Source organism: Indicator indicator, chromosome 11, assembly GCF_027791375.1.
Source record: "Indicator indicator isolate 239-I01 chromosome 11, UM_Iind_1.1, whole genome shotgun sequence".
NCBI lineage: Eukaryota > Metazoa > Chordata > Aves > Piciformes > Indicatoridae > Indicator > Indicator indicator.
In genome coordinates this window covers 12,527,595-12,548,701 of record NC_072020.1, presented here as the reverse complement: position 1 = coordinate 12,548,701, position 21,107 = coordinate 12,527,595, and the positions used below count along the sequence as shown (strand labels likewise).

The 21,107-nt window shown below is 41.9% G+C and overlaps 1 protein-coding gene across 1 annotated transcript in view; it reads right to left on the bottom strand.

Annotated features, from left to right (window-relative positions):
• Positions 1 to 20,543, bottom strand: part of CNTNAP2 (contactin associated protein 2) — a 664,834-nt gene extending 644,291 nt beyond the window's left edge. Inside the window, exons 1-2 of the mRNA XM_054385136.1 lie at positions 20,540 to 20,543; positions 19,401 to 19,511 (exon numbers count right to left, since the gene is read on the bottom strand). Of these exons, the coding sequence (XP_054241111.1) occupies positions 19,401 to 19,511; positions 20,540 to 20,543 (115 nt within the window). The remainder of the gene's footprint in view (positions 1 to 19,400; positions 19,512 to 20,539) is intronic.
• Between the last annotated feature and the right edge of the window lie 564 nt (positions 20,544 to 21,107).

Sequence of the window (21,107 nt, the reverse complement as noted above, 5' to 3'; positions counted from 1 at the left end):
ACTTTTCATGATGTGATGTCTCTTCCCATTAGCTATGAATATCTGTTCCTGAAATCTGAGGTCATGGAAATAGCTGTGCAACAGAGGGTACCAGCACTGCAATAGATTTAAAATATCTTTTCCAATAGAGCTAAAGTGACACATGGAATCAAACAGCCCCTAAAGATCAGTCTTTTCCCATATGAAAGGATTCTTTCCATGGGAACAAGATTTCTGAGAAAGCAAAAGGCCTTAAGCTCCTCCTCTAGAGAGAGGAATTAGCTTTTTGTACCTACAACCTGTTAAGTATCATTATACTGTTATACAGAGACATTATTCTGCTATTGCACTGAGTTTCTGGACACTTCCAGGGACTTTAATTGACTATGCTATGTCACCAATAAAGAGACTGCAAAGCTGTATGACAAAATCATTCTTAATATAACATAATTTTTTTATAAAAGGCTAGCTTTATAACTTGAAATTTTCTTCTTGCATTTGGCATGAGCTCTTCTTTCAAATATATTCTTAGCTAAATTGGTGAATCTCATAGAATCACAGAATCATTTTGGTTGGAAGAGACCTTTAAGATCATCAAGTCCAACTGTCAACACCATGACCACTAAACCAAGCCCCAAAGTGCTATGTCTATACATACAGGGATGGTGAGTCCATCACCTCCCTGAGCTACATGTTCCAATGCCTGACCCCTCTTTCAGTAAAGAATTTTTTCATAATATTCAATCTAAATCTCTCCTGGCAACAACACCCACCTCACTCCAAACCTCTATATTTTAGGGAGTTTCAGAGAACAATGAGGTTTTCCTTCAGCCTCCTCTTCTCCAGGCTAAACAACCCCAGTTCCTTCAGATGTTCTTCATTTCATAGGTTCATTTCTCTGTCTGGCAAAGTTTGATGCACAATGCCATACTGCAGAAGCATTTTCTATACTTTCAAACACATATAGTTAAAATGAACAATTTAATCCCTCTAGGAATAACAAGAAATCAAATGTGGACATGGTACATTAGCTTAATAAAATCCAGGAAAGACATTTGTGAACTTTCTGGCCTGAGGGTCCCTTTAGGAACAAACACAAATGATGCTGTTTTTTTTACATAATCATCCTTCACTAGCACTGTTCTAGAGGAGAAAAATGCATAAAGTGCAGTGTGCCCAGGTGGCCAAGAAAGCCAGCAACATCATGGCCTTAAACAGGGATATTGTGGCCAGCAGATCCAAGGAAGTGTTGGTCCCCCTGGACTCAGCACTGGTGAAGCCAAACCTTGAATACTAGATTCATATGTGGGGCCCTCACTCCAAGAAAGACAGTGAGGTACTGGAGGGTATCCAGAGAAGGGCAACAAAGCTGGTGAAGAGTCTAAAGGACGGGTCTGGTGAGGGGCAGCAGAGGGAATTGGGCTTGTTTAGTCTGTGGAAAAAGAGGCTGAGGTGGGTGCTGGTCTCTTCTCCCAGGTAACAAGTGACAGGACAAGGGGAAACGGCCTCAAGTTGCATATTACGTATACATACACGAACATGTAAAACCAGGATCAGCCCTGGTTGACCCTGATGGCAATTAGTCACTGTCATCACTGATGCTGCAGTAGAAGTTCCAGACTGGCCTCAGTGGCATACAGGAACTCATGCATCGCATCAGGACTGAAGGCAGAATGGACATTATCCTCCTTGGATGCCAGTCATTGAAGAATAGAGTCAACAACTTGACCCTGGTGATCCCTCACCTTCATACTCAATATGCTGCCCATGGGATGGAATCCCTTGTCAGTCAGCTCAGGGTCACCTGTCCTGTCACCTGCTTTCCACAGTCTTTTCCTTCCTGCACCTCATGGCAGCACACACAAGATGTAACAGTGCCATTGGTCTGGAGCCCAAGCCATGGTGCTAACTTTCCCCCCATCAGTGCTGTAACTGCTAGCAGCAGCCACTGTCTGTGCAAACCTGCCCTGAGCTGGAGAAAGGGCCTCACTGAGCAGAGACTGAGCTGGGAAAGCATAGCACTGAGCAGAATTAGTGCTGGTCTGGCTCACACCAGGACAGTCTAATGCATAAGGAGGAAGCAAGAGAAGAGTTAATAGTACCATCTCTCCTGGGCAAAGCACTCACTTCTGCAAAATGCTAGCAACGAGCTTCCTGTATTATGGAAAGATAATACCATATTTAATTGGAAATTTTGGAAGTAAACCAGTCAATTTATATTTATTACAGATAATAAAATGCATAATTAAATTACTTTCTGTAATAGATTGCAGCACCTTGACAGAGAGCTGAAATCTCATGGTGCTGCTCATTACACTCATCAGCAGCATCCTGTTCTTTAGCTGTAATCTTTAGACCTTTTTAAAGCTCTTGGGGTAAATTTACAGGATAAAAGCCATGATTTCAGCCTTCAATTTCCTTGCTTGCCAAGTAACACAGAGTAAGTTTCTGAAATCATTATAAGCATTTCTGCAGCTAAGCTTTTAGATGTTTCCTGAGTCATGTTAGACTGTGCAGACAATAAATTGTTGCAGTTGTGCAGCCAGGTGAAAAGTGCCTGCAAGCTTCCCAGAATGAAACATAAAAACTTGCCAGTGGCTAAAGCCCTAAAAGGAGAACGCTTCTGTTGGCAGGGAACATGAGAGAAAGGGGAAAAACTTCTTTTCAGTTTACTGAAAACAGTATGGCTTAATCCTAGAATCATAGGATAGTTTCAGTTGGAAGAGACTTGTAATCATCAACCGAACACCACCATGGCCATTGAATCATATCCCAAAGTGCCATGCCCGTATGTTTCACCTCCAGGATGGTGACTCCACCACCTCCCTGTGCAGCCTATTCCAATGCCTGAACACTCTTGTAGTAAATAATGTCTTCCTAATATCCAACCCAAACCTCCCCGGAACAATTTCAGGCCATTTCCTCTTATTCTATCACCTGTTAGCAGGAAGAAGAGACCGACTCCCACCTTACTCCAATCTCCTTTCAGTTATAGAAAACCCCTGCACCTTCTCTTCTCCAAGATGAGCAAGTCGAGTTCCCTCACCCTCTGCTCACCAGACCAACATGTTCTCCAGACCCTTCACAAGCTTTCTTGCCCTTCTCTGGACACACTCTAGCACCTCATGCCCTTCTTGTAGTGAGGGCCCAAAACTGAACCCAGTATTTGAGGTGCAGCCTCACCAGGGGGACAATCACTTCCCTGGTCCTGCTGTCAAATGATTCTGGTAACTCCAATGCTTTTGTCAAACTAAAGGCTTTATTTATGCTTTTTCTTTATTAACTTAGGAGCAGTTTGTAGTTTTTACTTCACAGTCTCAATTCAATTTTCCCATAAGCTCTGGATTTATGTCCAAAGGATAAATTCATTTATTTTGGGGTATCTCCTGGCTTCTTACTTGCAGTTAACTCCCCTAGTTCCTTTAAACTTTGCCTTTGCAACAAGGCTGAGAGGCTGAAAGTGTTGCAATCATCCTTAAATTAGATAAGCCTGTAGATTTCCCCAGCAAACCCTGATATCAGGACTCATAACTGTTTACAAGGGCATGTAGTGACAGGATAAGGGGCAATAGCACAAGCCCTACGAAGAGAGGCTGAAGGAGCTGGGATTGTTTAACCTGGAGAAGAGGAGGCTCAGGGGTGACCTCACTGCTGTCTATAACTACCTGAAGGGAGGTTGTAGCCAGGAGGGGGTTGGTCTCTTCTCCCACACAATCAGCACCAGAACAAGAGGACACAGCCTCAAGCTGTGCCAGGGGAAGTGTAGGCTCAAGGTGAGGAGAAAGTTCTTCACAGAGAGAGTGGTTGGCCATTGGAATGGGCTGCCCAGGGAGGTGGTGGAGTCACCATCCCTGGAGGTGTTCAAGAGGGGATTGGACGTGGCACTTGGTTTAGTAGTCATGAGGTGCTGGGTGACAGGTTGGACTTGATGATCCTTAAGGTCTTTTCCAACCTTACTGATTCTGTGATTCTGTGTAATGGTTTGAAACTGAAGCAGGGTAAATTTAGGTTGGATACAAGGAGGAAGTTCTTTACAATGAAAGCGGTAAAATACTGGAGCAGGTTGCTCAGGGATGTGGTGGAAAACTCATTCCTGAATATATTCAAGGTCAGACTCAATGTGACACTGACCAACCAATCTAGCTGCAGATGTCTCTGCTGACTGCAGAGGGGTTGGGCAAAATGACCTTTGAGGGTTCCATCCAACCCGATGCATTCTATGATTCTATGACTCCAGCCTCATGGAAGGACCAGCTGCAAGAGAACAAGAGCACAGGAATTGTCATACCACACATAGGGAGCTGGTAAGAGTTACCTTTCCTCAAAGGGTGGCCAGTACCACAAAGAGCCCCAGCTTTAGAATACATGGCTGAGGAAAAAATATTCCCTGAAACGGGAATTTAATTCCTTTAATAAAGTCTAGTGGAAACATGGGAACTGGAATGTTTAAAATAATTTATTAGCACAAGAAAGATACTGAAGTGCTGAAGTAGGTCCAAAGAAGGGCAGCAAAGCTGGTAAAGGGTCTGGAGAACAGGTCTGGAGTGGCTGAGGGAAGTGGGATTGTTTAGTCTGGAGAAAAGGAGGTTGAGGAGAGATCTTGCTCTCCATAAGTCCCTCAAAGATGGATTTGGTCTCTTCTCCAGTAACGAGCACCAGGGGAGGTTTAGATGTGATAAGAAAAATAACTTTCCTGAAAGAATGGTCAGGCATTGGAATCATAGAATCAACAAGATTGGAAAAGACCTCAGAGATCATCAAGTCCCACCTATCACCCAGCACCTCATGACTACTAAACCATGGCTTCAAGTGCCACATCCAATCCTTTTTTGAACACCTCCAGGGATGGTGACTCCACCACCTCCCTGGGCAGCACATTCCAATGGCCAACCACTCTCTCTGTGAAGAACTTTCTCCTCACCTCCAGCCTAAACCTCCCCTGGCGCAGCTTGAGACTGTGTCCTCTTGTTCTGGTGCTGGTTGCCTGGGAGAAGACACCAACCCCCTCCTGGCTACAACCTCCCTTCAGGTAGTTGTAGACAGCAATGAGGTCACCCCTGAGCCTCCTCTTCTCCAGGCTAAACAGTCCCAGCTCCCTCAGCCTCTCCTCATAGGGCTTGTGCTCAAGGCCTCTCCCCAGCCTCGTTGCCCTTCTCTGGACATGCTCCAGCAATTCAACATCTTTCCTAAACTGAGGGGCCCAGAACTAGACACAGTACTCAAGGTGTGGCCTAACCAGTGCTGTGTACAGGGGTACAATGACCTCCCTGCTCCTGCTGGCCACACTATTTCTGATGCAGGCCAGGATTCTATTTGTGTTCTTGGTCACCTGGGCACACTGCTAGGAACAGGCTGCCTAGGCAGGTGGGGGAGTCACCACCCCTGGAGATTTTCACAAAACATGTGGACATGGCACTTTGGGACATGGTTTAATGGCCATAGTGGTGCTGGCTTGATGATGGTTGGACTTGATGATCCTAGAGGTCTTTTTTCCAGCCTTAATGCTTCTACAGTTCTGTTGCCAGCTGCAATCTGGTGGCTGATTCTACTGTCTCTTGTTCGATCCCCAGCTATAGTACTCCTATCCAGATGACTGAGGCTCATCAAACAGCTACTGCTAGTCAACATGTCAGTTGCCACCTTAGCTGCATTTCACATCCCTTACTCTTTCAAGAGAAGACAAGAGCTAAAGCATCATCACCAATGTGATTAAGATACTATATTCTGCATATAGAATGTAGAATTTGGATTTGCCTTTAAAGTTACTTCAAACTTCATTAAAGTAACTTCTAGAGATTGCTCACAGTAATGGTGCTCATATTTACCAGATTCTCTAGTCTCTCAGAAACTGTTAATTTTTGAAATTTGGCATGCAGCTTTTTCTTCCTGACAACCAGGCACCATTTTGGCCTAATTTAGAAACTGGTTAATCAAAATTAGAAGGAATAAATGCTAACAACAAAACACATCTAAAATGACAATAAAAAAACCCTAATAACCTACCTGGAAGTCAACACCTACAAGCAAAAATCATCTCTATGCATTCAAAATGTTTTACAAGGGATGCTGCTGAACAGCTTCTAAATTCCAGTACTGGCTTTTGCTGGAGACTTTCCCTGCTATAGAAATTCAACAACTTCTTGGTAATAAAGAAAGCAAAGCAATTCACGGTGCTGAGGAACATGGCTTTGTTTTGACCTTGCAGTGTTGGGATAATGTTTGGACTCAATGATCTTGGAGGTTTCTTCCAACCTGATTCTATGTCTCATCTCTCTCAGCACATATTAAAAACATATTTGACCTGTGTATAAAAAGAAACAGCTAATTTCTAGGTATTCTGTGTTTGGTGGAACATCAGCTAAAGCACTCTCAGTGCAGCACTGTGCTATTCCAAACAATATTTCCTTCCCAGTACATGCAAAACACCCTGTTTCACTCAACAACAATCTTGTTTCTTCTTATTTTACAACATTGCCCAATGTCATCTGGTTCTTCCCTTAAAATCAAGTCATCTTCACATCACCCATTCTGTATTAGCAGAAGCTAAGAAGCCAAGTATGGCTATAGCATAACTTACAACTACTCATTCCTGATAAATACTATGTGGTTAACAGACATAGTCAAGTACCTATTTTTATGTACCATAGGACCCTTTGATCCTTACTAACACCAGATCATTTCTGACAACTTCCTTAACCGAAGTAAAAGTAGCTCACTGGGGGTAAAGTACTTAAAAGCCCAGCAGGAATGCTAAATGTGATGGTAGTCAACACTGAAGAGCAAAGACATCTAAAATACAACTGCACAAAAAGTAGCATTTAAAGTTTTCTTCCCTTTTTTCTCACTTCTTAGCAAATACACAGCCACATGAATCTCTGAAGTAACAATTACTCTGACACTGAGTGACTGGAAAATTGACCATTCAATCACATTTTGTGACAAAGAATATAAGTCCCTCCTAAAAGAAATAAAAGTCTGTCCTGAAAGCAGTCAGAAAACCTTAGGGCTCTGAGGAGACAACTCAGTTGTGTCTTAGTTGGCCAACAAGCTACCAAAGACATCCCATACTCAACAGCATTATTCCATGCGAATAACACATCACAGCTAGACAAATGGATCATTTCACAAGAAGAAAAGCATGACAAAAGAGCAGGGAGAAATAGTTATACACTATTAACATTTCCCCTGAGCAGGAGGAAAGGATTAAATACTATGAACATTTCTCTAAAGGGATGCCTGGCTCTTAGTTATCCTTCAGCAGTACAAATCCCCCAAAGAGAAGAATACAGAAAGTATAGGGAGCTGGGTTTTTTGGTTGGTTTGGTTTGGGTTTTTTGGTTTTTTTTCCATATTTGAGTGAATATAACTTAACTGTTGCTTCTCTATTACACCAAACATTTCTTAACCTGCAGTGTTACAATAACTGCCATTCTGCACAAAGCTGACTCAAATCTCAGAACCTAATACAAGAAAGCTGGGGAGGGACTTTTCACAATGGCTTGGAGTGATAGGATGAGAAAGAATGGATTGAAGCTTGAGAAGAGCAGATTTACACTGGATATTAGGAAGAAATTCTTTACAGTGAGGGTGATGAGACACTGGAACAGGTTGCCCAGGGAGATTATACATGCCCCCTCTCTGTAGGTGTTCAAGATCAGGTTGGACAGGGCCTTGAGCAACCTGGTCCAGTAGAAGACGTCCCTGCTGATGCCAGGGGGTTAGAACTACATGATTTTTAAGGTCCCATTCTATGAATCTATGAAAAATATCCTCTCTCTTACTCAAGGGAAGGGTTTTCCCTTTCTAAGAAAGGTCTGAGTATGATCAATGCAACACTCCATCACTCACCCCTTCCCTTTCCACCTTTACCCAGATTACACAGAGCTGATGCTCTCTGATGTGTAGGTCATCTTGTTTGGTATGAGTTGATGAGCTTTTGATTCTTCAAATGAGTGTCATTTTTAATCAGTGTTAAAATGGGTCTCACACAAAAACTGTTGAAAAATATTTTCATCTAAGAAAGCGAAACAAAACAAAGTGAAGCCAAGAGTAAATCTCTGATGGATCTGGACGCTATGTCAGACTCTTCCCGATCCAGAGGTATTTTTTGTGATGCACATAGTAACTCACACACAGAAAGATGACTGTTAATGTTCTGCCTCTTAGTGCGTAGCTCAGATCTGCTTGTGAATAATCTCAGCCTAATTGTGAAAGCTGAAACATGAATAATAGCTGCACTCTCACAGCCTGAAGTGAATAGCCTCATTTTAGCACATTATTTCTTTTCCCTCTTTCAGCATATTACTGTACTAGGAGGTTATAATGGCAGCCAAATAGCTCCTATTTCTACCAGCATTGATGCTTGTTTATGACTTCTTTGGGAAAGGCTGTGCTCAGGGAAGCTATCTACCAGTTGCACTGTACCTGTCTGTGTAAGGAAAGTTTGTGTTCTGTATGCAGGAGAGGCTGAAACACTCAGAGAGGTCCAACAAGAGACACCTGCTTTGGAAGCAGGTAGTGGTGCATCTTCTGTTACATTCACTGCTTCTTTGCCTCAATTCCAGATGGGTCTCACACATCTCTGTATCTTTATCTGAAGCATCTATAGACTTAATCTAGCCTAGGATATCTAAACTGTCAGCTTCTGCTAATGCTAAATGTACTAGAGTCATCAAAAGTGGTTAGTCAGTTTTCATATCAAAATCACACAGAATGCTGGGGTTGGAAAGGACCCTGGTAAACAGGATCACCCACAGCAGGTTGCCTAGGATCACACTGACTAGGTGGGTTTGGAATCTCTCCAGAGAAGGAGACTCCAAAACCTCTCTGTGAAGCCTGCTTCAGGACTCTAGCACCCTCACAGCAAAGAAGTCTTTCCTTCTGGTCAGACGGAACCTCCTGGGTTCCAGTTCATGCCCATTGCTCCTTGTCCTATCAGCAGGCACCACTAAAAAGACTCTGGCCCCATCTTCTAGCCCCCAACCCTTTAGCTCTTGCTCAGCATTGAGAAGATCCCCTCTCAGGCTACTCTTCTCCAGGCTCAAGAGCCCCAGGGCTATCAGCCTCTCCTTCTCGCAGAGATGCTTCAGTCCCCTAAGCATGTTTTCATATGTTGAGGATTATTTTATCCTCACGTGTTCACATGGAACTGTGCAAATGCAGTAGCTCCATCATCTGAGGAATGTGCAGTTTTCTAATTAGATTGTTAAATGTGCAAAATCCACTGTAGGCAAGTTCTTAGTGAGGCTTGAGGAGGCTTCTAGCAGAACTCTAAAGTGTCATTACTGTGCATTTTTCAGTCATAGTCTCACTCTTTATATAAACTCTGAAGGGTAATTATGAAGTGTGCCATCAGCTTTTTAAATGGGATAAAACTACTCTCCCTGACAGGTCCTGCACTCGGGTCATAACAACCCCATTCATCACTCAAGGCTTGAGGCAGAGCGGCTGGAAAGTTGCCCAGCAGAAAGGAACCTGGGGAGTGACGGTTGACAGCTGACTGAACATGAGCCACCATGTGCCCAGGTGGCCAAGAAGGCAAACATCATCTTGCCCTGCATCAGCAATAGTGTGACAGCAGGACCAGAGAAGTGATCGTCCCCCTGTACTCATCACTGGTGATGCTGCACCTCAAATACTGAGTTCAGTTTTGGGCCTCTCACTACAAGAAGGACACTGAGGTGCTGGAGTGTATCCAGAGAAGGGCAACAAAGCTGGGGAAGGGTCTGGAGAACAGTTCTGGTGAGGAGCAGCTGAGAGAAGCAGTGTTTATTAGCCTGGAAAAGAGAAGGCTGAGGGGAGACCTTCTAGTTCTCTGTAACTCACTAAGAGGAGGTTGGAATGAGGTGGGTAGGTCTTCTTCCTATTATCAGGTGACTGAGCAAGAGGAAATGGCCTGAAATTGTGCCAGGGGAGGGTTAGGTTGGATATTGAGAAAAATTACTTTGATGTAAGAGTGGCCAGGCAATGAACAGGCTGCCCAAGTTGGTGGTGGAGCCACCATCCCTGGAGATGTTTAAAAACCGTGTGGATGTGGCACTTAGGTATATAGTTTAATAACCATGGTGATGTTAGGTTGGTGGTTGGACTTGATGATCTTATAGATCTTTTCCAACCAAAACAGTTCCATTATTCCATAATTCTGTTTCAAGAACTGAAATTAGACACCAGAGGTAATCTCTGCCATCTTCAGATGGATCAATATAAAACTTAGAGGCTGACTGACAAGGACTGAGATCGTTCTGCAAAAAAATGCCTTCATGCAGGCAGGAAGCCACACTCTTGCTGCACTAAGACCTATCCATCTTCTGAGTAATACCAACACCTCCATCTACAGGTGATATTTCTGTGAATGCAAACCTGATTAGTGCTTCTGAAACACATACAGAACAAAAATGAAACACTTAATGGCATTTAGAAAGGGTGCAAGAATTTTCAACACACCTTATGTGTATAGCACATCCCTGTGAAATTTGAAGCAGCTGACTGCAAAAAGAAAAAGACCAGATATACTACACGCCTACAAAGCTCAATTATAAACCTGTCAGCCATTCTGTGTTTGAGACCATTAGCTCCTGCTCAAATGCAAATCACAATACAAGTATTCTGAGTAGAGTTGAAGAGCTAATTAAGCTGCCTTTGCAAGCTGGCATAGAGTTTAAGCTAGGAAGAACATCCAAACAAATTTCATAACTATTTAGAGGTTGATGTTACTATGCTGCTTAAGAAATCTTCAAATTAAACTCTGGAGTTTTGGATAGTACTACATTTGTCTGCTATGGGGAGAAACAGCCAGAGCTGAACAGATCCCTAAGGACAGGGGAACAGTATATACAATCCTAGAATCATTTCAGCTGGAAAAGACCATCAAGTCCAGCCATTATCTGACTCTACCAAGTCTGGTGCAAAACCATGTCCCTCAGCACCACATCTCTGCAGCTTTGAAACACCTCCAGGGGTGGGGATTCAACCAACTCCCTGAGGAGCCTATTACAGTCTTTGTGAGCCCTTTCAGTGGAGAATTTTCTTCTAATATCCAGCCTAAACCTCCCCTGGTGCAACTTGAGGCCACTTCCTCTCATCCTATCACTTGTTACAAGGGAGAAGAGACCACACCTACCTTCCTGCAACCTCCTTTCAGGGAGCTGTGGAGAGAAGGCCGTGAGGCTACCAACTCCCTGCCACCAGCACAGCCAACTCCCTGCCAGAATCCACTGTTCATTAGCTTCAGAAACAATTAATTAAGCTGAGTTTTGTCTAAGAAAGCTAGCTGCTCATCAGAACCAGGGTGGGTCCGGTCTCCCTGTCTGTCTGTGGCCCCTGACAGCTGTCCATTTGCCTTATGTCTCCAGCTGGAGTTGGAATTGCTGCCTCTGCAAACAACTGCTGCTGAAAAAGTTTCACAAACTTTAAGAGAGTTCAGTATTCCTTTTTTTTTTCCTCCTCTCTATCTAGACATGCATTAAATAAGCCAATTAGGTATTCTGAACACTTTAATTAGCAAATTAGTTATGAACTGGAAAAAATGGTCATGCTTTCAGTATGCATTGGGCTATGCTAAATTAACATAAGCTAATGATGCTTTATTTTTATCCAATTACTTGAGCTTCTCCTTCCACAGTCTTTGTTTCTTGGATTGTGGTTTGAATTAAAAGGGTGATATTCTTCCTTTTTAAAAATTACTTCTTCAATAAATAAGTCTGACCTGGATGTATGCTGGCTTGTTTTTTTTTTTTCCCCCTCTCCTTTTGATGCTTCTTTTTTCCTGCCCCTTAAGAAAAATCTGTTTTTTTCTTGCAGTGTATGCTTTTTCCTGCTGCCCCATATATTGCTCCAAAGACAGTAAAAGCCTGTGTTATCAGACCAATGAGATACTGCAAACATTTTTATTTATATTTTTAAGAAACCCTACTGTAAAATGTAGATATGTATGAAAAATATTTAATTAGGGCCAGATCATGAAAGCACAAAACCCAACCACTAAGGTTAACTGAGCAGCAATCACAACTGTCTTCAATACAGAGACAGAAGCATTCATGGAGATGACATGAGTTGTGCTACAAATCAAAGCAGGGTACCAAGCTATTTATTGTGTAGGTGAGCAAGAAGCAAAATTGATTATGTGGTAGGATATGAGGCAGATAAAGATATAAAGAAAATTATATGAATCCAGTGGTAGCTCTATAAGAACTTGTAAATGATGAGCTGAGCCTGAATCATTTATAGACTTTAAGAGAAACAAAACCAAAACAAAACAAAAAAACAAGCCAGAGGTTGAAGCTAGTGTTGCACAAAAAATTAGTAGGAATAATGCCAAAAGGCCATGTTACTAAGAAAATGGAAGGATTATTTCTTTCAGTCATGAATAAGTCATTCTTCATTTTTTTAAACAGAGAAGTAATTATTGAATAAGTAACAACATTTCATTTGCCCTTACTCCTGATCACCTAATTTGATTTACTGTGTACTACATGGCACAGGTTCAGCAAGTAAACTGTGTTGGGTTCTATAAGGTGTGTTTACCTTAAGCACATATTTACAGAAAAGGGACCACTGGATTTTTGTTTACTTAAAAGCTTTTACTTATTTATAAATTCATTCTCAGTAAACGCTCTCTTATAGGCAGACGTAAGCTGAGTGGATGATACTATTCTTTTTTTCATGGTTATTACTGTTCTTTCATGCTACTTTATCCATCACTCTTAAGTGCTTACCTACTTAGAAAAGAGCATTTTGTAACCTTGGCTGTTAATTTAGAAATCACTGGCAGCTCTGTAGTAAAACTTTCCTCTAAGAGGATTTTCATCAAAATACAATGAGTTATATTGAATATGGACATCAGTGTGTCCAAAGGTCTTGCTGATATAAGGAGATTGAAGGACTTAGAACACAGAATTGTTTCAGTTGGAAAAGACCTTTAAGATCAAGCCTAACCATTTTCTAACTCTATGAAGTTTGGTGCTAAACTATGTCCATCAGCACCACATCTCTTCATCTTTGAAATACCTTCAACCTCCACAACTTCTCTGAGCAACGTGATCTAGTGGAAGCTGTCCCTACCCATGGCAGAAGGGGGATGGAACTAGATGATCTTTAAGGTCCTGTCCAACCTAAATTGTTGCGTGATTCTGTGAAAATCTTGTGAACATAACATTATAGAAAGGTACTAAGGAACAGCACTTTTAAGGACTGTTACTGCTTATAGTACTGGAGGTTTTAGTAGCCATGCTATAATGAGCCTAGCCCGGGGTCCCCAACTCTTCTCAGGTGAGACTCACAAGACTTTTTTTCTGCTGGTAGAGCTGCTGCAGAACAGATCGAGATGATGTACTGGAAATGCATTTGGAAAGAAAAGAATCATATCCCATTATAGATAAATTCTTGCATCTTCCACCCAGAAGCTGTCATTTCAAGCTCAGCTGAGAAAAACCATGGAGACTCAATTACACCCATACCAACACTTAACATTTCTGATGCTTGCTTTACACAGGCACATCAGTAATTCCAGTAACAGGTCAAGATCAGCACCCCGATTAAAAAGCAACATGGAAGCCCAGACAGGTTACATAGTGATGATAAAAGGACTCTTTTCTGAACATTGACTATCCTTCAGAAATTTTCCCTTCTATTCCATTATCTGTTTCATCAGTAACTTCAGATTCCCTCCTAATGCTGGACTTGAAAGAGAGCCCTGGACATCAAGTTTCATCTTTATTCCACTGTGCAAAAGATAATTTCCATACATCCAAAGATTCATTATGACCTTCATACTTTCACTGTCTGCTGGGATTATTTCTGAAGTTCTGAGACTCTCCTCAGTTTCAAGCAGCTTCCAATTATATTATATAACATTACATTATGTTGAAATAATGTAGAATTTCTTCCCAAAATATAATGGGATGAGGTGGATGATGGGCAGCATTAATTGTTGTACTAGTGAGAAGTGTAAGGTCCAATAGCTTGGGAACCATTAGAAAGAAGATTGATAATATATTATATCAAATGTGTGCTAAGAATCCTCCTCATGACATGATGCAGTCCATTGATTCTACTGATGGCAGGTCGTAAGACGTTAGACCTTATAACCTTGCTATCATATGCAAAAGCTACTGTAGATAGATTTCTAAAATGCTCTAGAATGAGCTAATTGAAAGCTCCCCTTTCCTCTGATGCCACTTTAGTTATTAAGATGGTAGCAACTACTTTTGGAGAAGAAAAGGTACACCAGAAATGAAACGAAATCTGAAACCTTTTTAGCTAGTCAAATTACATTTCAGTTAAAATGTGTTACAGTCCTGTCAGTAGCTCGATGGTACATATCCAGATGCCAATGGGAATGACTCTTTTGTCAGTCATTTTGAAAAGAAAAAGTAATGTATTTTTTTCTAAGGTAAGACATTCTCATAGGAAAGCTCTGGCAGAGGGATCTGGACAGGGTGGATTGATGGCCCGTAGCCAACTCTATGAGACCCAACAAGCCAAAGTGCTCCAGGCTTGGGGCAGAGTGGCTGGAAACTGCACAGCAGAGAAAGACCTAAGAGTGTTAATGGACAACAGACTGATTATGAGCCAATTGCTGTGCAGGTGGGCAGGAGCAGATCAAGGGCAAATCTTAGTAGTGCTTATCAATACTGGCAGGGTGAGTGGCAGGAGGATGGGGGCAGTCTTTTTTCAGTGCTACCCAGTGACAAGAGGTAACAGGCACAAACTTGAACATATGAACTTTCATCTAAACATGAGGAGGAGCTGCTTTACTTTGAGGGTGGCAGAGCCCCAGGGCAGAGAGTTGGTGGAGTCTCCATCTCTGGAGTCATTCAAAACCCACCTGGATGCCATCCTGTGCAATCTGCTCTGGGCGACCCTGCTCTGGCAGGGAGTTAGGACTAGATTATCTCCAGAGGTTACTTCCAACCCACATCATTCTGTGATTCTGTGGTTCTGTGACATGCATCCTTCCAACCACAACATTTACAGCAGGAAACTGAACCAAAACAAATGCAGTCACAACTGTAACCTTCTTCATAACATGATGTGACCATTCAGTAAATCAGTGTCTTAATCAATAGACTAAAACACACTGGCTAGTCTGCCAAAGTGTTTTGCCAGCCCAGAGATAAGTGCCATGAAAATGGCACAGAAAAAATATAATTGTGCTGGAGACTATAATTTTCAAATGTGCATTTCCTTCCTTTAAAGGGTCTGGGGCTAGAGGAAAAGGTGTTCTTTCCATTTAATGACTTGAGCACAGTGTGGCTTAAATAGCATGTTTGATTTGGGAGCCTATTAGCTGATAATAACTCTTTGGAGAAAAAAAAAATTAAAAAATGGATTCCCTTATTACTGGTTTGATTAGCAAATTTGTAATTCCATAATATAAAAGAGCTCAGTACTAAAACTGAGCTATTTTCCATCATTTGTAGAAGCAGAAGCATGACTACAGCAAAGGCTGAGGTCCTGTGTTAAGCACATTGCTGAATTCTGCAGTACTAGTGTAAGGAAAGTAAACCTGGAAGATACAGGTAAGGGGCTGACCTGCTTGAAAGCAGATCCATGAAGAAGGACCTTGGGAGACCTGGTGGAGAGTAAGTTATCCATAGAACAGCAATGTACCCTTGTGGCCAAAAAGGCAAATGGTATCTGGGGTGCATAAGAAGAGTGTGGCCAGCAGGCCAAGGGAGGTTCTCCTCCCCTTCTACTCCGCCCTGGTGAGACCATACCTGGAATACTATGTCCAGTTCTGGGCTCCCCAATTCAAGAGGGACAGAGATATACTGAGGCTACAAGGATGATGAACTGAGGCTGCATGGATAATGAAGGGACTGGAACATCTGTTTGATGAGGAAAGGCTGAGACACCTGGAGCTGTTTAGCCTGGAGAAAAGACTGAAAGGAGATCCTATCAATAGTTATAAATATCTGAAGGGCAGTGAGTGTCAAGAAGAAGGTGCCAGTCCCTTTTCACTGGTGTCCTGTGAAAGGACAAGGACCATGGATACAAACTGCAACACAGAAAGTTCCACCTCAACATGAGAAAAAACTTCTTTAGTCCTGGAGCAATCTGCGCAGAGAGGTTGTGGAGTCTCCCTCTGGAGGCTTTCAAGATCTGTCTGGATGCATTCCTTTGTGACCTGCCCTAGGGGATTCTGATTTGGCAAGCGGGTTGGACTCAATTTCTAGAGGTCTCTTCCAACCCCTACCCTTCTGTGATTCTATGATTTTGAGAAGTATGTATGCTTGGCTTCATAGGTCTTAAGAGATGGATAACAAGTCTAAAGAAGTTGCTACTTAAGCAAAGATATGCAACTAAACTTCTAATGACCTTATGTTTCAGGAAATGAAGCAAATGTTTGATTAATGACAGTACTGTAGATCCGTATTGCTAAAGAAACACCATTAAAAGGAACAGGACTGTAGTGATTAGAAGGGTAGAAAGGGGAGGGCAAACGTAATTAAAGAAAAAAATTAAATTCCAAATGTCTGATTTGCATTTCACTTACAACAGAGTAAGCAGCCCAGTAAACTAAAAGGAGAAATAATCATCTAAAATAATTTTGAAGATCCTGCCTGCCACACTGATGAGAAGCTTTAGCAAAGTGATTACAGTGACTTTTTCTTTTCTGTTTTAGAACAGACCAGAGAATCCAAATGAACACAACTCTGAAAAGATACAGCATAACTCAACCCAAATAATAAGCAGTGTCTTAGGACTGAACTCTTCCTTAATTTCTCCCATCAGGATATTGAATAGTTTAACACACAAAATTAAGGGACCAAACAGCCTATCAGCCATAGAATCAAAGGACTGTTGATGCTGGAAGAGACCTATGAGATCATGAAGTCCCAACTGCCCACCTAGAGGTCACAATCCTACCACAACTGCTAAACCAATACCACTAAACTATATCCCTCAAAACCACATCCACACATCTTTTAGATATCTCCAGGGATGGTGACTCCACCACCTCCCTGGGCAGCCTGTTTCAATGCCTGAGAACTCTTTCTGTGAAAAAATGTTTCCTAATATCCAACCTGAACCTCCCCTGGCACAACCTATGTCCACTTCCCTATGCCCTGTCACTTGTTGCATGTGAGGAAAGACTGACCCCCTCCTTACTCCAGCTTCCTTTGAGGGAGTTGCAGAGAACAATGAGCTGTCGCCTGAGCCTCCTCTTCTCCAGACAAAACAACCCCAGTTCCCTCAGCTGTTCCTCATAAGACTTGTGTTCAAGGCCCTTCACCGTCTTTGCTGGCCTTCTGAATACTGATGTACAGACATTGCAATAGAAAGAATGAGAATTACTACAAGGGGTGTAACAAAGTGATGATAAGATTAAAGTAAAAACCCTCAAACCAGCAGAAAATGGCATCTATTCTCATTCAGAAGCCTTCTAAATTTCTGAAGCAATAAACAATAACAACTGCAGTTCTGCAGACCAAAAAGCAAAGAAACTGCCAATGCTGCTGACAGGCCACAAGCTATCCATCACCTCTGCAGGGCTGCAGGACTAGCTTGCCAGGCATATTTTCCCTAAGCTAGTCTTCACCTTCTTGTTTATTTCTTTGGTTGCAATAACAATTCTCTAAAGATCAGGTTTTAGCTGAGCTTTGTGACTGCATGGGCTAGTGTCCCCTGATACGACAATTTTGTTGTATCATTGTACCCAAAGTAGATATTCTGCAAATAAACTTTTACATAGTAGCACCACATACTGATGTGGTACTGAGGGACATGATTTATCACCACACTTGGAACAGACTGCCCGCGGAGGTCAAGGAGTCACCACCTCTGGAGATACTAAAGAAACATCTAGACATAGCACATGGTTTAATGGCCATGGGTTGGCAGTTGGACTCAACGATCTAAAAGGTCTTTTTCAATGAAATTTATTCAATTGATTCTATGATTACTGTAGATTAAAAATGTGGTGTAGAGGACTGTAATCATGGGATGATAGCAAAGATATTTTAAATGGAGACAGAGGGTGGGACCAGAGGGAGCAGGGCTGCAAGCAACTCATCAATTGCTAGTCATTAAAAGCAAGCAACTAAGGCTGATCTAAGAGAACAAAGCACAATAAGAAAAGAGATCAAAGAACAAGATTCCGACACATGTAAACCACAGAATTCAGACATACCCAGCTGCATACTAATAAAGAATGACCACTATCAGGGCCCTGAGGATACCAAAAGGTCATACTTGCCCTGCCCTTGAATCTGGGGGCCCCATTTCAGCCCACATGCTCTACCTGAGCCAGATCATAGGTGTATCTACTCCCAGCCTCATCCCATATTCTTCTCCACTTTTGGGTTTTGCTTCCTGACTTGTCCTCAGATCTGGTTTGTCCCTTCCTCTGTGATGATCTCCAGACAACTGCAGAACCTGCTGATGTCACAAGAACTGCATCTGATAGTATTTCAGTACTATCAGTAGTTATTAGAGAGAAGGGACTGACCCTCACCTCACTAAAATATCCTTTCAGGTACTTGTAGAGAACAAGAAGGTCTCTTCCTCAACCTGGGTTCATAAAGTCAATTCATTACACCCTTGACATGTATTTTGGGAGGACAGTAACACTTCGGTACTGAGTCACAAAAATCTGTGAAATTTTACGATATTTAGGTTAATACAATTTAGAAAAAAAATAAAATCACCAGTATTTAGGGTACTAACTTTCCATTAATCAAAAGTTTCATCTTTCAGTGTACCATTTTGTGATTGATATCAAAATGCTATCTATGCAAACATCTAGAAACAGCAAGGAAAGCTACAGAAATTCCTGTGGGTGAAGGCAGAGTCTTATGTTCAGATTGTGAAATAAATTAGCCTAGCCCTAAGGATATAATTAGACCAGGTAGACCACCAAGCTTACCCATCTGTTCTTCCAACCATTGAAAAGGAGGGTGGCTTTGCTACTTCTGAACATCACCTCAGTGAGTTACAGAAATACATGAAAAATGCAAAGTTCCTGTGGTGCTAGAAAAAATGGAATGACAGCAGCCATGGCTAAGGTGGGAAATGAGTCAAATCAACAAAGTACATCAAAGCTGCTCAGCTGTGCTCTGACAACTATGACCTTGCAATCGTGCAGTAACCTGATGAACACAGGTATGCCCTCTTAGATGAAGTTAATTATACAACTGTACCAAATGACTCCAACAGTACTGGCCATTTGGCCCATGCTGCTACCTGTTATTATTAGCAGTCTGTTTCTCCCTCTGATGCTACAGAGTGCAATTACTGTCACATACAATGAGAATGAGAGAAATTCATTCCCATTACAAAACCATCCTGTCAGACAGCTAAAACTCCGTTAAAACAAATATAAGCAATAGCATTTTGAATAAAAACCAATTTCACAGTAAAAATAACACCCTTTTTTTTCCCCCCATTAAATATTTGAGCAGGTAGACAGTGTCCCTTACCTCCTCTCTTGTTTAACTTGGCATACCCTGGCGCATAGCTGCTCGTCATGGATGATGAACTGCTGAAGGAGGCGTGGGATAACGCTGAGATCAGGGGCTCATCACACTTTTCTGAAAAATATAAAAACAGATACACTTTACTATGTATGAATAATTAACAGAGTAAGTGGCAACATGCCCTTTATTTTTGTTTCAGGTAATAACAGAATCTCAGCATGGTAGGGACTGGAAAGGGATCTCTGGAGATCATCCAAGTTCAACTCCCATGCTAAAGCATGGTTACCCACAGTGGGTTGCCCAGGATTAATGTTCAGGTGGGTCTGGAATCTCTCCAGAGAAGGAGACTCCACAACCTCTCTGGGCAGCCTGCTCCACAGCGCCAGCACTCTCACAGAAAAGAAGATTCTCCTTATGTTTAAATGAAAGTGAGGAATAACACAGCCTGTTTTTTCAGGATTTTATTTGTTTGTAGATGTGGAATGCAGTTGGCTATACCACAACATTGCAGTTATAAAAAAGCCAGAAAATCAACCATACAAACAAACCACCCTAAAAACCTCAAGAAAATCCACAGAATAAAAAAATAATGACACACATCACAACATGAGCTGGGCTCCCCAGTTCAAGAAGCACAGAGATATACTAGAGTGTCCAATGGAGGCTACGAGGATGATGAAGGGACTGGAACAGCTGTTTGATGAGGAAAAGCTAAGAGACATGGGGCTGTTTAGTCTGGAGCACAGAAGACTGAGAGGATATCTTATTAATGCTTATAAATATCTGAAGGGTGGGTGTCAAGAAGATGGGGCCAGTTTCTTTTCAGTGGTGCCTGGTGATAGGACAAGTGGCAATGGATACAAACTGGATCACAGGAAGTTCCACCTCAACATGAGAAAAAACTTCTTTCTTGTAAGGGTGTTGGAGCACAGGAACAAGTTGACCAGAGAGGTTGTGGAGTCATCTTCTCTGGACACTTTCAAGACCATTGTGGATGTGTTCCTGTGTGACCTGCCCTAGGTGATCCTGCTTTGGCAGGGGAGTTGGGCTCAATGATCTCCGGAGGTCCCTTCCAAACCCTACCATTCTATGATTCTACAAGAAAAAGACTTCAACCAAGGACAAAAATCAGATAAGCCTACCCATGGGCCAGCACTATCCTTAGGGATACTCTGGACAAAAAAAAAGAGCCTGCCTTGATATATTTGGAACAGTTTTGGCCATGTAAAAATGCACTGCTAAAGAAAAGTATTATCATAAAGCTTTATAAGTAGATAAGACGTAAACTTTCAGTTCTGTAATTGAAGCACTGATAACCTGATATTTAAAAGAGAAAGTAAATTAGGTTACGTTAGGAAATGCCTACGAATTATCATATATTACAGATTTAGTGGAACAAATAACAAAGTAATATTGTGATTTTTTAAAAATACTAATCTCTATAATCCATTTCAGCACTTCACTTCTACCACACTCGGTATAAAGAAGATTAACTTAGTATTAGCATCTAAGATGGAAAAAGCCAAAATCTGAATCTTTGCCTTTCTGATGAAAAGTTTAAAACAAATCTCCTGCTGTTCTATGAAGTCATATCGACTGGAATGAAGAGAACTGGGTTTGGTTGCTCAAATACTCTGGCAGCTAATGTACTGCTCTTTGGTCTAGTTTTCTGTTATTTCAACAGATGGGTGAAATATGCAGGTCAAATTA